Here is a 14,449-nt window from a genome sequence, read left to right on the forward strand (position 1 = left end):
TGAAGGATCCTGTGTGACGACTGTCACGTATAGTAATGCTCTCTCAGGTATGGAGGAGCTCGACGGGGTTGCCGCACAGATAGAGGAACAGCTGGATGATAGTCGACATGAGGATGATGACTGAAAACCTAGTGAATCCCAGTGCCAACGATGATCCAGACGGCGCGAGGAGAACGTGGTCTCAAGTGGACCATCAAGGTCATCGACAGGAACTGTAAAGGATCTCAGGATGCGAAGAGCGTGTAACTTCGACTTCGTTTGTCTCTCACTGTCTACCTATGCCTCGTCCTTTGAGCCAGCAGCAGGATTATGTCTGATATTGTCTTCACCGCAGAATATCGCCCTGCGGAAGATATCAAGAGGCTCCTGACCGGAGATTGCTGCGATCATGTGCAGCATGAAATCGATGCCGACGGAGGCAGCATTGGGCCAGTTTTTCTCTGCTCCTTATGTCGATTCGCTTGACCATGCGATCATGCCAGTCACCTCGGCAACCTCGCTAATGACATTCTTCGCATTTACTCGCCGATATATGACGCGACAGGTAAAGAAAGTGGACCGAACCACAACGACAGCAGAGTGCATCGGGTGGGCAGACCCAGCAGGCATATCAATAAAGCCGCAGCGAAGGGCACCTTCGCACGAATAATTTAAGGAAGTCCCTTACGGTACCTTATAAGAGAGGGAACCAGAAGAACATGAATTGTTGAATGAGATAGGCTGGAGCGAGCAAAGTGATGCAGTTCTGCGGCACATTGCTTTATGCTGTGCCGAAGCCTTGCCTGTGTTCCGGCAGCACTTAAGGAATGGCCATGACATGATAGCGCCATTCAGTGCACCTCGTGCAAATGTAGACCAACCACATGATTGACTGCCGTGATTGCGCGCAGCAGATATTCTTTTCAGCTCTATCTCTGCCACCATTAAAAGACGCAGAAAACTGAACTAATACTACACAATTGACTGAGAGGAAATGGATACCATGAGCCTGACTGAATGGAGAAGGGCACCATCACCCACCTCAATGTGCCATGATAGGTAGATTAGTTGATATCTGGTTAGTACGAGGAATCACTCGCGAGTAGCATCTTGTGCGCGTCGGAGTCCGCCACTATGAAGGTTGGTCTGTTCGAATCTCCGACTGCGGCACGCGACACTGAGACGGCGAGTTTCTCGCAGACCGGCAATGTAAAAGCTTGGACGGCCATGAGATCCTTTTGCTAGGACGGCAACTTCGCTCGTATGTTTAGCATTCGGTCAGTAAACCCAGTCGGCTTCCCAAGTTCGCCATACAAACCAAAATGAATGTATTGACGCTGCATAGCCACCAGCCCGACCTGCGGAAGATATCGGGAGCAAACCGGCTATTGCCGATCAGTAATATATTTTTATCTCTTCACGTTACAAACATAAAGCGCCTAATCCTTTACTCCAAACCGTATGCCACGTGTGCCATCCAAAATCTCCATATACAACTTCTAATGCTTCTATCAATTATTCACCGGCAGCATGCGCGTACGTGTACTTAATGCCGATGCGTCCTCAACTATAGCGGTCGCAATCTTCGAGCTGGCCTCCTCTGGTGGTGCGTCATTGTCATTGACCTCCGTATCCGACAGTACTGCAGGCAGCTTCGAGCTAGCTTCTTCCGCCGGCACTTCGTGGCTGCCAGATTCATCACTGGCATCACTAGAGCTGTCGCTACCACTATCACTGTGACTTTCGTCACTACTACCACTGCTATCTTCCTTTGATTTGCGCCTATCTTCGACATGTTTGTCACTCGACCCTGCCACTCCACGGCCTCTGTGACTTCGGTTCCCGCGGCCAGCTCTTCCTCCACGACCACCACCTCGCCCTCTCGCTCTTCTTGTTCCTCTACTCAGCACATCCTGCGCAATATTCCGCTGGACGCCAATCCTCCGCTCTATCAGACTCAAAAAATTATAGTCCCGATCCCTCAGTCTCTGCGCCTTCCTCGTCTCCTCTACATCCTCTCCAACATCTCCCCCACTCCCTACTGCGCCGGACCCAGCCGCGTAATTACACCCCTGTCGTCCTATAAGTTCCATCCGGGGAATATATCTCATCACGGTGTCCTTCACATCGCTCATTCCACGACACCCTGACCGGGATTTATGCGTACTGAAACATGCCACGCTGCAGTACCGTGCTAAGCATGCTGGACATTTGTAGGCCGGTGATTCTTTGAAACAGGTGACACAGGAAGATTGCAACGGTGCTGCTGTACTTGGCAGTGGCGTGTTCATTGTACATATGGATTCAGTTTGTTCGACTTCGAAGTTCCATCCGACGATTGTATTTTTATTTTTCGACGTTCGGGTTAGGGTAGTCTCAGCTGTATACTGAAAGTTTAAGCTGACTGCAGTCGAAGTTGACTTTTCGACAAACCAATCGTAAATCTTTGTAATATTACCAGTGTGCAATGCTTTGAATGTAAATTTTGTAATAATATATCTACCCGGACTATGTAGTTTGTGGCTTAGCGCCGTCCAGGACGATTGGCAACAAGACTAGGCAATGTCCACGAGGCCCTTATTTCCGTCAGCGTTGGCGCCCGGGCTGCGCAGGGGCGAAGGCGAACAGGAGGTTCGCCGCCTTAATTCACTTAATCGGCTCTCGCCACGGACCTGCTCTCATTACCACAACTGTTCAGGCAATAGCCTCCCTGCGTAACACATTAACCACTCGCATCTCGAATAGGAAATTTTCCTCGTCGTTGATTAAGAGCACACGGGTTTGAAGTGGCGGCTTCGACGGTATTGTTTTAGATCTGTATTATTAGCTATTTAGAAGCGGCTGGGACACAATGGCGGCACCTGCATCTTTTTCAAATCCTATGAAGAAATATAAGTGAGTCATTTCTTATTCAACTGTGGATGTTGATTGAGACGGACAGCATGCGATGTGGCGCCTGCTGGATTTTATCATCTCTGGACCACCATCTTGCGGATTTATTCAAGTGGATGGATGAAGAGAGCTAATATTGTACTAGACTGGTATTTCTGGGAGAACAGAGCGGTATGCACATCTAATATACGAAAGTTAGAGACGGCGCATGTTAACAGTATGAACCAACAGTTGGCAAGACTTCATTAATAACACGGTTTATGTACGATTCATTCGATTCACAATATGCCGTATGTACCGAATTCCTTTGATTTCGGTATCAACGGTAATCTGACTTATCATTAGGCTACAATCGGCATCGATTTTTTATCAAAGGTTCGCAGCTTTGTGATTTTTTACGAATCGTTTGGAAATTGTCTAATTCCGTAGACCATGTATCTAGAAGATCGTACTGTTCGATTACAGGTAATATTATCATTTCCTGAGAATACCGACAAATGCTGATATTGATTCAAAGCTATGGGATACGGCAGGTCAAGAGCGATTCCGGAGTTTAATCCCATCGTACATCCGCGACTCAACGGTCGCAGTTGTCGTATACGACGTCACGAGTATGTAACCGGATTCAAAATCTAGAAATTGAATTAGCTGACGCGATAGACCGCAATTCTTTCATAAACACTTCAAAATGGATAGACGACGTACGGGCAGAACGCGGCAATGACGTAATCATCGTGTTAGTTGGCAATAAGACCGATTTGAACGACAAACGCCAGGTCACTAGCGAAGAAGGCGAGAAAAAGGCGAAAGAGTTTAAGGTTATGTTCATTGAGACGAGCGCCAAGGCAGGACATAATGTTAAAACACTGTTTCGGCGGATCGCGCAGGCGTTGCCAGGGATGGAGAATTCGATGGAAGAGACAAGCCAGACTAATAGTGAGTTTCCAGCTAATTTGTTATTGGCCGCAGATTTGTTTGGCTAACGAAAATAGTGATCGACGTCAATATTGACTCGAGTCAGAAGACCCCAAGTGAGGCAGGGTGCAATTGCTGAAGAAGCAATCTAGAGAGTTTGGGGATATGAATGATACACAGTGTTGTTTGTCACTTTCTAGTTATGTGCAATAATTTCGGTTGCTGTGCTAATATTATATTTGTGTATTTTGTTTCCGTGTGTTTGTTGGTGTATTGCTTGTGTTTAGTTTTAGATTTGATTTAATCGTATCCTATGATTCATGTCTGGTCCACCGCGTGCTATGCCGTGCTGATGTCATCTATTAGCAATTCCTAACTATTTACAGAGCCTAAACCTTGTTCCGCTTTACTACAAATGTCTCAGCATCTCAACTGAGCTCCTTCTGCTCGTCGTTCCGTTGATCCCGCATTCCTAAGTCACGGATCCAGTCTGGCGTCGGCATCCGCCGTTGAAGAAGACTCACCGGTCTCGATACCACGACGTGTTCAAATCGGGTCGGATCGACCTCCGGCGGCGCTTTTCTTGTCTCCTCCGTAGCCTTGGCTTTGCGGTACGCCTTAAAATCGCTATACTTCACTACCGCACAGTGAAGTACGCCAAACACGACGACAAGAACCCATATTAAGAGCAGGCACCCGGCGAAGGCAAGCTCGATCGAAATTCCCTTTGCGTACGCACTTTCCAGTTTCTGCAGCGCAGAGAGTACAGATGCACTGGTTTCGTTAGATAAGGTTGCCATCACGTTGTCCGTGAGCGCCGAATTCTGGGCCGTTGATATCGATACGGTCGATGACGTCGCAGACTTTATTGTCGAATTGCTGGTCGAATTGCTGGCGACAGTCGTGGAATTCGTTACAGAGAGAAGCACACTGCCTATGATATCCTCGTTGACGCGTGGGAGCGATATGTACGCGTTATCGTGAACCCACGTTAACCCGTTTTCAATGCCCTGGATTTTTAAAGTGATGAGGCAATCCACGACATCTTTGATCGGCTGTAACAACGTTAGCTATTGGCTTCCACACAGAGGTTGAAACTCACAGTATAGAGCGGAGTACCACCAAAAACGGTATCCAACGCACTCGTCATATCGTCCACGAAGGTATTCAGCGTGTTATTCACGCTCGACGTAGCATCCCAAACCCACCCAAACAAATCAGCATTCATCCCAGTCTCTGTAGTTGCTAGCGCTGTGTTCGTCCCATTTGCCCATTCGACTGCTTTGGATTGCAGAGTAGTTACTACGGTGTCGGTCAGTTGCCCGACGCTTGATGCGAGTTCCGGTGTTTTTGATTGGATTTTGTGGAGAATGTAAATCTGTGCAGTTGCTGCTGCCAGGCTTGCTATCCCGAGACTGAGCACGAGGAGCGCTGGTGGGTACGTGATGTACGCGATCAGCCAACGCACGAGGGCTTTGTTCTTCATCGAAAGTATCGGACGGCTGACAAATAACCCAACGTATGTACTTAGAGGACTAGTAGCGACGTGGAAGCTGTCGATGGGATCGAGGTGTTTGTCTGTCCGTTGGAGCGATCGCGTGAGAATATATACCCGTCGTCGAAGCCTGCGCCATCGGCGAATTTCGATGTAGCCCATTGGTAGCATTGCCAGGATCGCCAAGACTATCAGCACGACTACAGCAATTTTGATGAGCGTATGCACGAGCGAGCTGATGTCATCGAAGAAACTTTGGATCGCGGGGTCATCGGAACAAAAGGCTACTGTATCTTTGCTAGGAACGGGGAGAAGGGTCCTATTGAATGTGTAATCCGAGAAAGAAGAGTTGATGACATTCTACATCCATTAGCATTCTCTCAAGCAACTATGATAAAGAGAAACTAACCCGCAATGCCTCGAATGGGTATCGAATGGCATACGAAGTCGCATTTTTCACGTCCGCAAAGTCTGGCAAATTCGACTCCAATCCGGCAAGTTTCTCATTAATAGATGAAGGAATTGTCAAATTTTGCAATTCACTAATCTCTGGGATCGACAGTGTCGGCCAATCAAGCGCCGTTGAGCCAGTAAAAAAGTTCCCGATTTTTTCAACAGCCGTTTCGACGTTCGCGAGTGCGCTATTGAATGTATCAATCTCTGAATTGATTTGTTGGCCGAGCGTGCCAATTGTTCCGTTAACCCAGCTGATTATCGCTTCCGTACCGTTTAGAACCGTGCTGATACTTCCCGTAACAGCCATTGTTATCAGGCACACGTATGTCCCAGTGACTAAGTTCACCATGAATACCACAATCTCTTCAATGCCGACAATCATGAGGTCCAATGTCCTCAGCAAACCCTCGACGCTGGCCTCGATGCCCTGCGCGAGAAGTTCGTTCGTGCCAACAGACATGTAATACGGTACGGAAACTAGAGCACTACCTGCAACTTCGACCTTCTCGCACGCGGTGTACGCTTCTGAGCGTGCGGATTCGAGACCACTATTGAGACTACTGTTGGATAGTATAAGTTTGGCAAGTACAAGGATGCAGATAACGGTCCACCTGTTGATCCAGATCTGGGATAATCGGCTCCGTGCAGTGAGGTAAGATGTGAGTCCATTGTTGTTCGGAAAGCTCGGTGGCGGACTATGTGGGTAGTCTCTTGGATAAAGGTCTTCCCAACGTACTGGTTGCAGAGATAGTGGCAGGACAGGAAAGTCCGGCGACTGCGGCTGTGGCGGGACAGATGCTGAGAATGCAGGTGGAGGCGTGCTTGGAGGGTAGTACGAGACCGGGTTCACCAAACTATCCCAGTATCGACGAGGTGCCATCATTCAGATTGCTAGAAAATAAGAACAAAGAAGCACCATTGCACGATAATGGAAATATATGGCCCGCTGCCAGCAACGACAACTATTAAGACGAAACATCTCGAGGCCTTCCTATTTGTTGGTCGCAACCTGTCAGTGGACCTCGCTGCCCCATGCCGACATGCAACTGCCCCTTATTCTGTCGGAGCATGTTTCAGTGTTCTTCGTCTTGTATGGAAATAGATGGGTGGCTGGCTGTAGAAACTTGGAGTGGTACGAAATGTGGAGTCGGTCCCTGGAGTGCGGCTCAGGAGTTGAGGTTTTCAATACTCAATGGTATGTCTCTGCCCACATAAAATGGCGGTACAGTGAAGCGTGGCCCCTGCAGTTCGGCCCCAAAATGAGTAGTGTCTCTGCTACACTGTGAACGGATACAGCATTTTGCGTACTGTATACACAGACTGCAATAGATTATCTGGCCAGCGCCAATCTGTCTATAGACACAGCAATCATGAATAGGGATGTGAAACAAGCAAAAAGTTGAGCGATCGTAAACGTCTCCCCAATCGTTGAGGTTCGTAAACTTGAGCAGCAATCCACCTCCAATTCCAATGTTATCCGATTCCTAAACTGAACTTCATATCCATCCTCAACTCAAATAAAAATTGCCAATCAAAGCAGTCAGTAAGCATTTAATTTGCAAATTCGCAATCTTTTTGCAATGGACGATTGTGGTCCTTGAACTTTAGTTAGGAACGACATTGCATTGTGAGCCCGTCGTCCGCCCCACCTGTTAGGATTAAATTCGCGGGCAATCTTCGCTCCAGAAATTCAGACTTCTGTTGGAAACCCGGAGTTATTATTCGACACGGGTATTTAGTTCGGCGTCCAAACCGATCGGACCCTCCGCATCTCGCGATTATGGTATTGATTTCAGACATCGGAGTACTTCAACAGATCATTCGATTAATGGCGTGTCACGGTGTCTGGCTATGCGGTGTAGTTTCCGGGATGTCGGACAGTATTTCGATCAACTTAATAGTCTATTCTGGTTGACTGACATTCTGTATGCTAATGTCTGAATTTGTATTTCCTTTTTTTGAGACGCATCGACGGCGTAATATCTCTTCTGTCGGCCTGTTTATCTCGATGTGCATTTTTATTGGCACCGTGTAAAAGACGTTGCAAGGAAATAATTTTGAGGTATGAAGTTCCAGGTGCCAAATGCATTTATAATCCCTATTGTAAATAGCTTACCAAATCCACACTAAGCGGTCATTAGGACAACCTTCCATGCAAATCCTTCATACAAATAAAATTCATATTCGAAATTACCATCCAGCAACTTCTGCAACCTCCAACGGCAAGCCGCCACGAGGTCGATATGTAATCGAGGTCCTAAATTCGACTGTTCTACCCTCTTTCAACGCAAACCTGAAGTTGCCAATCAATGACAGTAATATGGACTTAAACTCAACCTCTGCAAACCGCCTGCCAATACATGACCTGGGGCCTTGCAAGAAAGTAAGGAATGCCATTGTGTTCTGTGCTTGCCGACCATTCCATCTGTCTGGGTTGAATTCATGGGCATCTTCACCCCAGAGCTTTCGCGACTTGTTGAGTGAAGCTATCGAGATGTTCACCAGTGTTCCTTTTGGAATGAATTGGTCGACTACGTATGTATCCTCTTTCGCCATTCGAATTGTACCAACGACTGCAATGGATCAGTAAGTATTAAGGAAAGGATCAGCGACGAATTCTACTAACCTGGAGGCTGAACTCTGAGCACTTCTCGGACAACGTTGTTCAGATACTTCAAAGATTCGATATCCTCATATGTCTTGACGCTATCATAACCTTCCGGAAACTGTGTATGTAACTCCTCGCGAAGTTTATCTTGGACATTCTGGTTTAACGACAAATGGTACAACGCCAGTGTCACGGCAGACGCAGTTGTCTCATGTCCCGCAATCAGAACTAGTAACAATATTAGCACAAATCCTGGCTCATTCGTATCCAATATGCATACAAGTGAGCAATTGATCTATCATCCCCTGTAATGTCCACTGACCATCTCCCTCGTCAATCATGACACTCAAGATATCAACATCCTGTTCGCCACGTGGTGGTTTCTCTGCTGCTCTGTCTTCATACTTTGCCATCTTCGACGCAATAGCATCAGAAGCAAATTTACCAATTGTTTGCCTCGCCTTCCATAGGTTTAAGTTTCTCTCAATTGGAATAAACCTAAACCCTGGAATCAAACTCTGCAGCAAGAAAAATACTCTGCCAGTATTGCCTTTGGGATTAAAAACTCGATCATAAGCCATCGCAAGCTCATTTTCCGGAGCCTCAAGCGCATTGAACTGAATGCCCAGACCAGCGTGATAAATAATGTCGAGGGTAAGTGAGCTGAGGATCCTGGCGACTTCAATCTCATGCGTGTCGCTAGCATCGGTTTTATTGGCAGCAACTTTCTCATGCAACAATTTAACCAATCGAGCAGACTCTTCAAGAAATATCGGAGCGAGTGACTTTATGTGCGAGTACGCGAACGCAGGCATGAGAACTTTCCGTTGATGTTTATGCGCCTCTCCTTCTGCGAACAAAATCCCGTTCCCAAGAACACCATTCAGCGACCGTTGAATAAATGGCGGTTTGACAAACGTGTACGACTGCGTCTGTAAAATTTCCAGTACCGCCCGTGGTGATACCTAGACATACCTTAGCAGGTATTTACCTTCTTAAGCATAGGAAACTCACGGGCACAATGCGCTCAGTGTTCAGCACTCCGAGAATGCGAATAATATCGGCGTCTGCGTTCTCCTCAGACCAGTCCAGCATCTGCCGTCCATCTTCTACTGAGTGCACAAAGTGGCCCCATAGCCAATGCGGCTTAGCGGTCGGTTGTGGTAAGGTGCGAAGCTTCGAGACGTAGAATGGATGGATCTGCCAATAGTATAACCTTCGGACGGATATGCCGAGTAATATGAGAGAATAGAACAGTACGTTGGGGATTTGATAGACGTATTTGTTAATGACAATAAGGAACGTGATCCATGACAATGCTATAAGTGCCAATGATGCCATTGCGGGGATCCTAACAAGAATTGTTTCTTGATTGCTGGTGTCCAATAATACAGTAGAATTGTCGAAGAAGGTCTTGTGTCTCACCACTAGATATCTTACTGAGTAGCCGATGACTGAACTATGGACAAATAGATTTATGTACTCCAACTGATTCTAAAGGCTGTTCTAAAACATGGATATGAAAAAGTAAAATATATATAGATGTATGCTGACGTCCAAAAACAGTTAAATCGCACAGGCCAGATGGTACGCTCATTTAATATGCGGACTTGCGGTACCTATATATGTTGCACAATACGAACACGAATTCGGACGAGATGTCTCAGACCGAGAGAATTTGAACCACGCCATTTGTACACACCACTGAGTAGACTACTTAGGAATTATTATTAATTACAGCAAACGGCAGCGTTTGTTTTGGAAGTTTGTGACAGGTCCTCGCAGGAGTTCAATCGGAATGTCGGCTTTGACTTGGAGTTAGCCCCTGAATATTTTCTGACAGGAATCGCATTTGGAAACTCCTCCGGCATTCAATTCGTGAAGTTCGCCGACTGATTGGATGGACCACTTTGCAAGACCGGTGATCCGATACCTCTGGTCTCCCGGTAAATATATGGCGAATAAAGATGACGCAAGCATCGGGATTCCTAATTGGCTATACTACTGCTTTTCTACTTTATAATTGGTGAGTTGTGGGCCGGGGAATTTACTCGGAATATGTATATGTTCCTGTACACGTCCTCATTCTCGGGACTTTGCGAATTACACACTGTTTTCAATCGCTTCAAAATCTCAAATTTACAAGGTCCGGCTAAGAAATAACCTGTCGAACATATAAATCCATTCAGTCTCAATATTACGGGACAGGTGCGTCTGCGCGAAATATAAACCGCAAGATTGCTGTGTCATTAGTTTACAGGCACCGTGCTGCGAGCTCGATTTGACTGACTTATGAAGTATCAGAAATCACCAGGGTTGGACGAAAATTTCGTACATTGTGACTTAAAGTGGTAATATTTCGTAAGAGTGGTCAGCAAAGTTTCATCAGACACTGTATAACATTAGCGTGCTGGTCAGGGGTAATAGTCAATGAAGAACTCCATGAGACTTCTGGACCCTATAATTCGCAATCTTATAACATTTTATGTCTCTCTTCATTAACGGTTATACTACATCCCACAACCTTTTTGCTGTATATATGAAACAATAGACAGTCCTCCGTATATCACCTAAACCATTACGATAACTACAAGATTAGAGGAATGAGGAATATACTCTCGCAACAAAATTACAAATAAACGGAGGACACAAATCAACAACAAAATCACACGTGACGTTTAAGCAATTAAACGATAATCCTTATAATCTTAGTTCACACCAGTAACAATCTCGCTCGCGGTCTGCAGACTGTCGACCATCTTCTGGACCTCCTTTCGTCTGCTGACTGTGAAATCAGACTCCTTCAAGAGATCCTCCAAGACATCAGACTTGTAGAGCTTTTCGAGCAGTTCGCGCTGCATCTCGTCCTTGGAGAAGATGACAAGGTTCAACATGATGGCCTTGGGAACCATATCGATCATTGTTCGCTTGACGATGTTGAAGTATGACGAAATGAGAAGCTTGATAACTTCAGTTTCAGCAGTCTCACGCTCGGAAAGGACACCGGAGGCCTTGAGCACAGCTGGTGGAGCCTCCATCATGGCCATCTTCTTCTTGTTCTTAGTCGCGAAAAACGAGTTGAAGAACCCACCATTCTCGTCACTAGGGCCCACACCACCTATTGTGACTGGGCTCATAGGATCCTTCTGCGCAACCGGAAGCGGCTTTCCGGTCTTCGGATCAACCTGGACAGGCTTGCTCGCCTGCATGCGTTCGTTAACTATAGCCATCGCACGATGGCCAGTAAGAAAATCGGGGTGGCCGGTGTTGATGTAAGCGGCCTCCATAGAAACGAGATCCTGGACAAGCTTGTTGGTGGGGATAAGCGATTGTTTGAAGAATTGGATAACGACTGAGAGGAGTCGCTCCTTGAGGACAGGGTAGCGCTTGAAGATTGGCTTCTGCAGGACCTGGGAGAGAATTCGGACCAGTTCATCGTAAACAAGGGTAACACACTTCAAACCAGGATCCTCAAACCGCTTAATCTGCTGCTTCACAATAACCTCGAATGCGGTCGTACCAACGAATAAGGCTGGAGATGAACCGGAAGAGTTGTATAATATGGTTCGAATGTCGACGTCTTTCACCTGATCGAACGGATCAACAGATTTGATACCATTCGAATACAACTCGTGGAAAACGAACGAAATACGTGCACCACCGGACAGCTCTAGACTTGACAGCTCCTGAGAGTTACCGTCTAGAATAGTTCGGTATTCATTGCAGAACTCAGTGATGACATTAAGGACAATGTTAGATGGTGTTCCGAGGGTGTTGTCGCCAAGCTGAGCAAGTTCGGCCTGGTACTTGGAGAGTGTGCTCTGGATGCGCTGCTTGATGTCGGGCAATGTAGCCTTAATGTGGTGCATAAGAATCATGTTGAGCTTACGAGCGAGGAAAGGAGTACCGCAGTACTGGGCCTTGGCACGGTATGAAGGATGGTTCTCAAAGTACTCCCGTTCGTGCTCGAGAGCGGAAGTGATAGCCTTACCCTGCTCAATATCACGCTGACCTCTGTTTATAACGGGAACGTAACCGAGTCGCAATGGGATAACTCGGCCAGCAAGAATATCAACAACATCGGTACCCTGATCCATAAGATCGACCTTGGTCAAAACGCCAATAGTTCGGGTTCCTATAACAATTAATATTCACATTTCAAATTCTCAAAGGCACCAATCATACCCTCAGGGTCAACTTCTCGCGCAAGCTTAAGACCATCAGAGTTGGCCAAATCGGTGTTGGCCGCAGTGACAGCAAGGATGATAGCATTTGGCTTAGTAATGTATTTCAACACCATCTCCTTTATCTGACGCTCGATATCTTTGGGCTGGTCACCGACGGGGACCTTGGTGAGACCAGGAAGATCGACAAGTGTTAAAGTCAAGACATTCGGCGAGAAAATTCGCAAATTGATGGGATTAGCAGAAATACCTGCGTTCTTGCCGGTCTTAGTCTCTGTCTCGCGGACAATCTCATCACGAATCTTGCCGAAGTCGTAGAACTTCTGACCTGGTAGGTGAAGAAATTCGCCCCACTCGTCGCCTTCCGAAGACTCACTGGAAGTACCATTCGCCGTCCCCTTCGCTCGGTTGATCAACTGCAGGACCTATATAGGCTACGTTAGTTGACGCATCGCTACGCAGTTTGCAATTGCGGCAAGAATCCAGACGGTATGGTCGTGTGAACACGCACCGAACCCGTCGGGAAAGCACAACTTCGAACGTCTCCAAACATACCAATGGTCTTCGGGTAACAATACCAGTACCTATAGAGAAGTAAGCGAGATACGTCAAGAATACCTACACGAAATGCAGCCCGTGAAGCGTAAGACGACCACGAAGATGCTCACGAGATAATAAACGACAAGAACGCACCTCTGGGTAAGAAGTCACGGCCGACAATATTCTCAAGGACTGAAGACTTTCCGGACGACTGAGATCCGACAACAGTAATCTGAGGCAAGTCGATAGGATTGGTGGTGGGGCCCAAAGTCGCAAAAGCGTCCTGTTTACTGTTAGCATATATAAGTTCAAGAAATTTACGGATGGCCCGGTGCTGCCCGTCGACACGTTCGCTGGAATCTAATTACGGTCATCGGGAAGCGGTTCTATCTTTAGAAGGAATTGCAAAGCAGTGTACGGCGTGTACCGCGGAGTGCTGGTGGAAGTTGAAGGGCAATTTCTACTGGAAGCAATACATGCGATATCGGACGGCTGTGCAGGGTACGTAGGCCAGGATAACGATGACAACGGCAGAGTGCGGAAGACAGGATGACAATGGCTCACCTGAAGACGATTGACGGTAGAAATGAGATGCTGATCCATGATGAATTACCCAGGAAGACAGCTGAAGTGCAGAACGATGGAGGTCTGAAGAGAGATGTTGGCAAGTTGGAACAGACCTGTATTCGGTAGCTCTCTAAATCCAATGCCGGCGGCGAGAAGCGGCCATCAAGCGCTCTGACTGGCCCGCGTAGCTCTGGGCACGCTCTGCGCATCTTGTGGCACCGGGAGAGTAGATACCGTGGCAAATACGATTCTTGTCATACTAAATGTGTGCGATAGCTGGTACCTAGACGTACCCGTCAGCGACTGGGACGCCACCCGCGTTCCGCTTATCGCCTTGAGTTCCCTAACCCATACAGTTGCCGTGCCAACTGTCCTGCATTTGCCCAGCCTGCCACCAACTTTCGGTGGAGCTCATCCAGAAAAACGCGTAATCCATGTGGGCGACACGTCACGATGATGACCAAAGCAGAGCACTGGCGTACAACACATATGAGTAATCAACTGCGCTCTTCTCAATATAATAGTAAGTATCACTGCTTATGATTCATATTATCTAAAATTTCACTTGGGGTAGCATGGAATGCAATCTTTAGTCATCTTGCCAGGCATGACTAGTATTTAACATGATTTATTAATAGACCAGTATAGGAAGATTAGGAGAATCTATGATAATAATATATTTGGAACTAACAAGTCAGCACCAGGGAGGCATAACCTGTATTTTTCGGCATACAGGTTCGCTGATGAACATCCAAGTCGGGTTCTTCCACCTGTTGTAAGTTTATGTTCGGGCCCGCAATAAAACTGTGATTT

General features: G+C 46.9%; 5 protein-coding genes across 5 annotated transcripts; 1 reads left to right on the top strand and 4 right to left on the bottom strand.

Moving 5' to 3' along the window:
- Positions 1–1,490: 1,490 nt before the first annotated feature.
- On the bottom strand, positions 1,491–2,270 carry V1508DRAFT_352046 (uncharacterized protein; the record flags this gene model as incomplete). The annotated part of the gene is made up of 1 exon (XM_066936842.1): positions 1,491–2,270. One exon carries the CDS (start codon positions 2,268–2,270, stop codon positions 1,491–1,493), a length of 780 nt encoding a protein of 259 aa, XP_066796919.1.
- Positions 2,271–2,634: 364 nt separating this feature from the next.
- V1508DRAFT_414120 (ras family-domain-containing protein) lies at positions 2,635–4,161 on the top strand. The gene is made up of 8 exons (XM_066939883.1): positions 2,635–2,874; positions 3,017–3,042; positions 3,103–3,161; positions 3,217–3,246; positions 3,301–3,336; positions 3,389–3,482; positions 3,532–3,807; positions 3,864–4,161. Exons 1-8 carry the CDS (start codon positions 2,831–2,833, stop codon positions 3,923–3,925), a joined length of 627 nt encoding a protein of 208 aa, XP_066796920.1. The 5' UTR covers positions 2,635–2,830; the 3' UTR covers positions 3,926–4,161.
- A 53-nt stretch (positions 4,162–4,214) lies between these two features.
- Positions 4,215–6,617, bottom strand: V1508DRAFT_403350 (uncharacterized protein; the record flags this gene model as incomplete). The annotated part of the gene is made up of 3 exons (XM_066938545.1): positions 4,215–4,841; positions 4,889–5,641; positions 5,691–6,617. 3 exons carry the CDS (start codon positions 6,615–6,617, stop codon positions 4,215–4,217), a joined length of 2,307 nt encoding a protein of 768 aa, XP_066796921.1.
- Positions 6,618–7,927: 1,310 nt separating this feature from the next.
- On the bottom strand, positions 7,928–9,686 carry V1508DRAFT_431572 (cytochrome P450; the record flags this gene model as incomplete). Its single annotated transcript, XM_066941929.1, has 4 exons — positions 7,928–8,310; positions 8,364–8,573; positions 8,626–9,310; positions 9,360–9,686. 4 exons carry the CDS (start codon positions 9,684–9,686, stop codon positions 7,928–7,930), a joined length of 1,605 nt encoding a protein of 534 aa, XP_066796922.1.
- Positions 9,687–11,053: 1,367 nt separating this feature from the next.
- On the bottom strand, positions 11,054–13,672 carry V1508DRAFT_431573 (Dynamin central region-domain-containing protein; the record flags this gene model as incomplete). The annotated part of the gene is made up of 5 exons (XM_066941930.1): positions 11,054–12,480; positions 12,531–12,954; positions 13,085–13,113; positions 13,223–13,352; positions 13,634–13,672. The coding sequence occupies 5 exons, from the start codon at positions 13,670–13,672 to the stop codon at positions 11,054–11,056; spliced, it is 2,049 nt and encodes a 682-aa protein (XP_066796923.1).
- Positions 13,673–14,449: the final 777 nt, after the last annotated feature.

This window comes from Lipomyces doorenjongii (genome assembly GCF_038497915.1).
Source record: "Lipomyces doorenjongii strain NRRL Y-27504 unplaced genomic scaffold V1508scaffold_14, whole genome shotgun sequence".
Classification (NCBI taxonomy): domain Eukaryota; kingdom Fungi; phylum Ascomycota; class Lipomycetes; order Lipomycetales; family Lipomycetaceae; genus Lipomyces; species Lipomyces doorenjongii.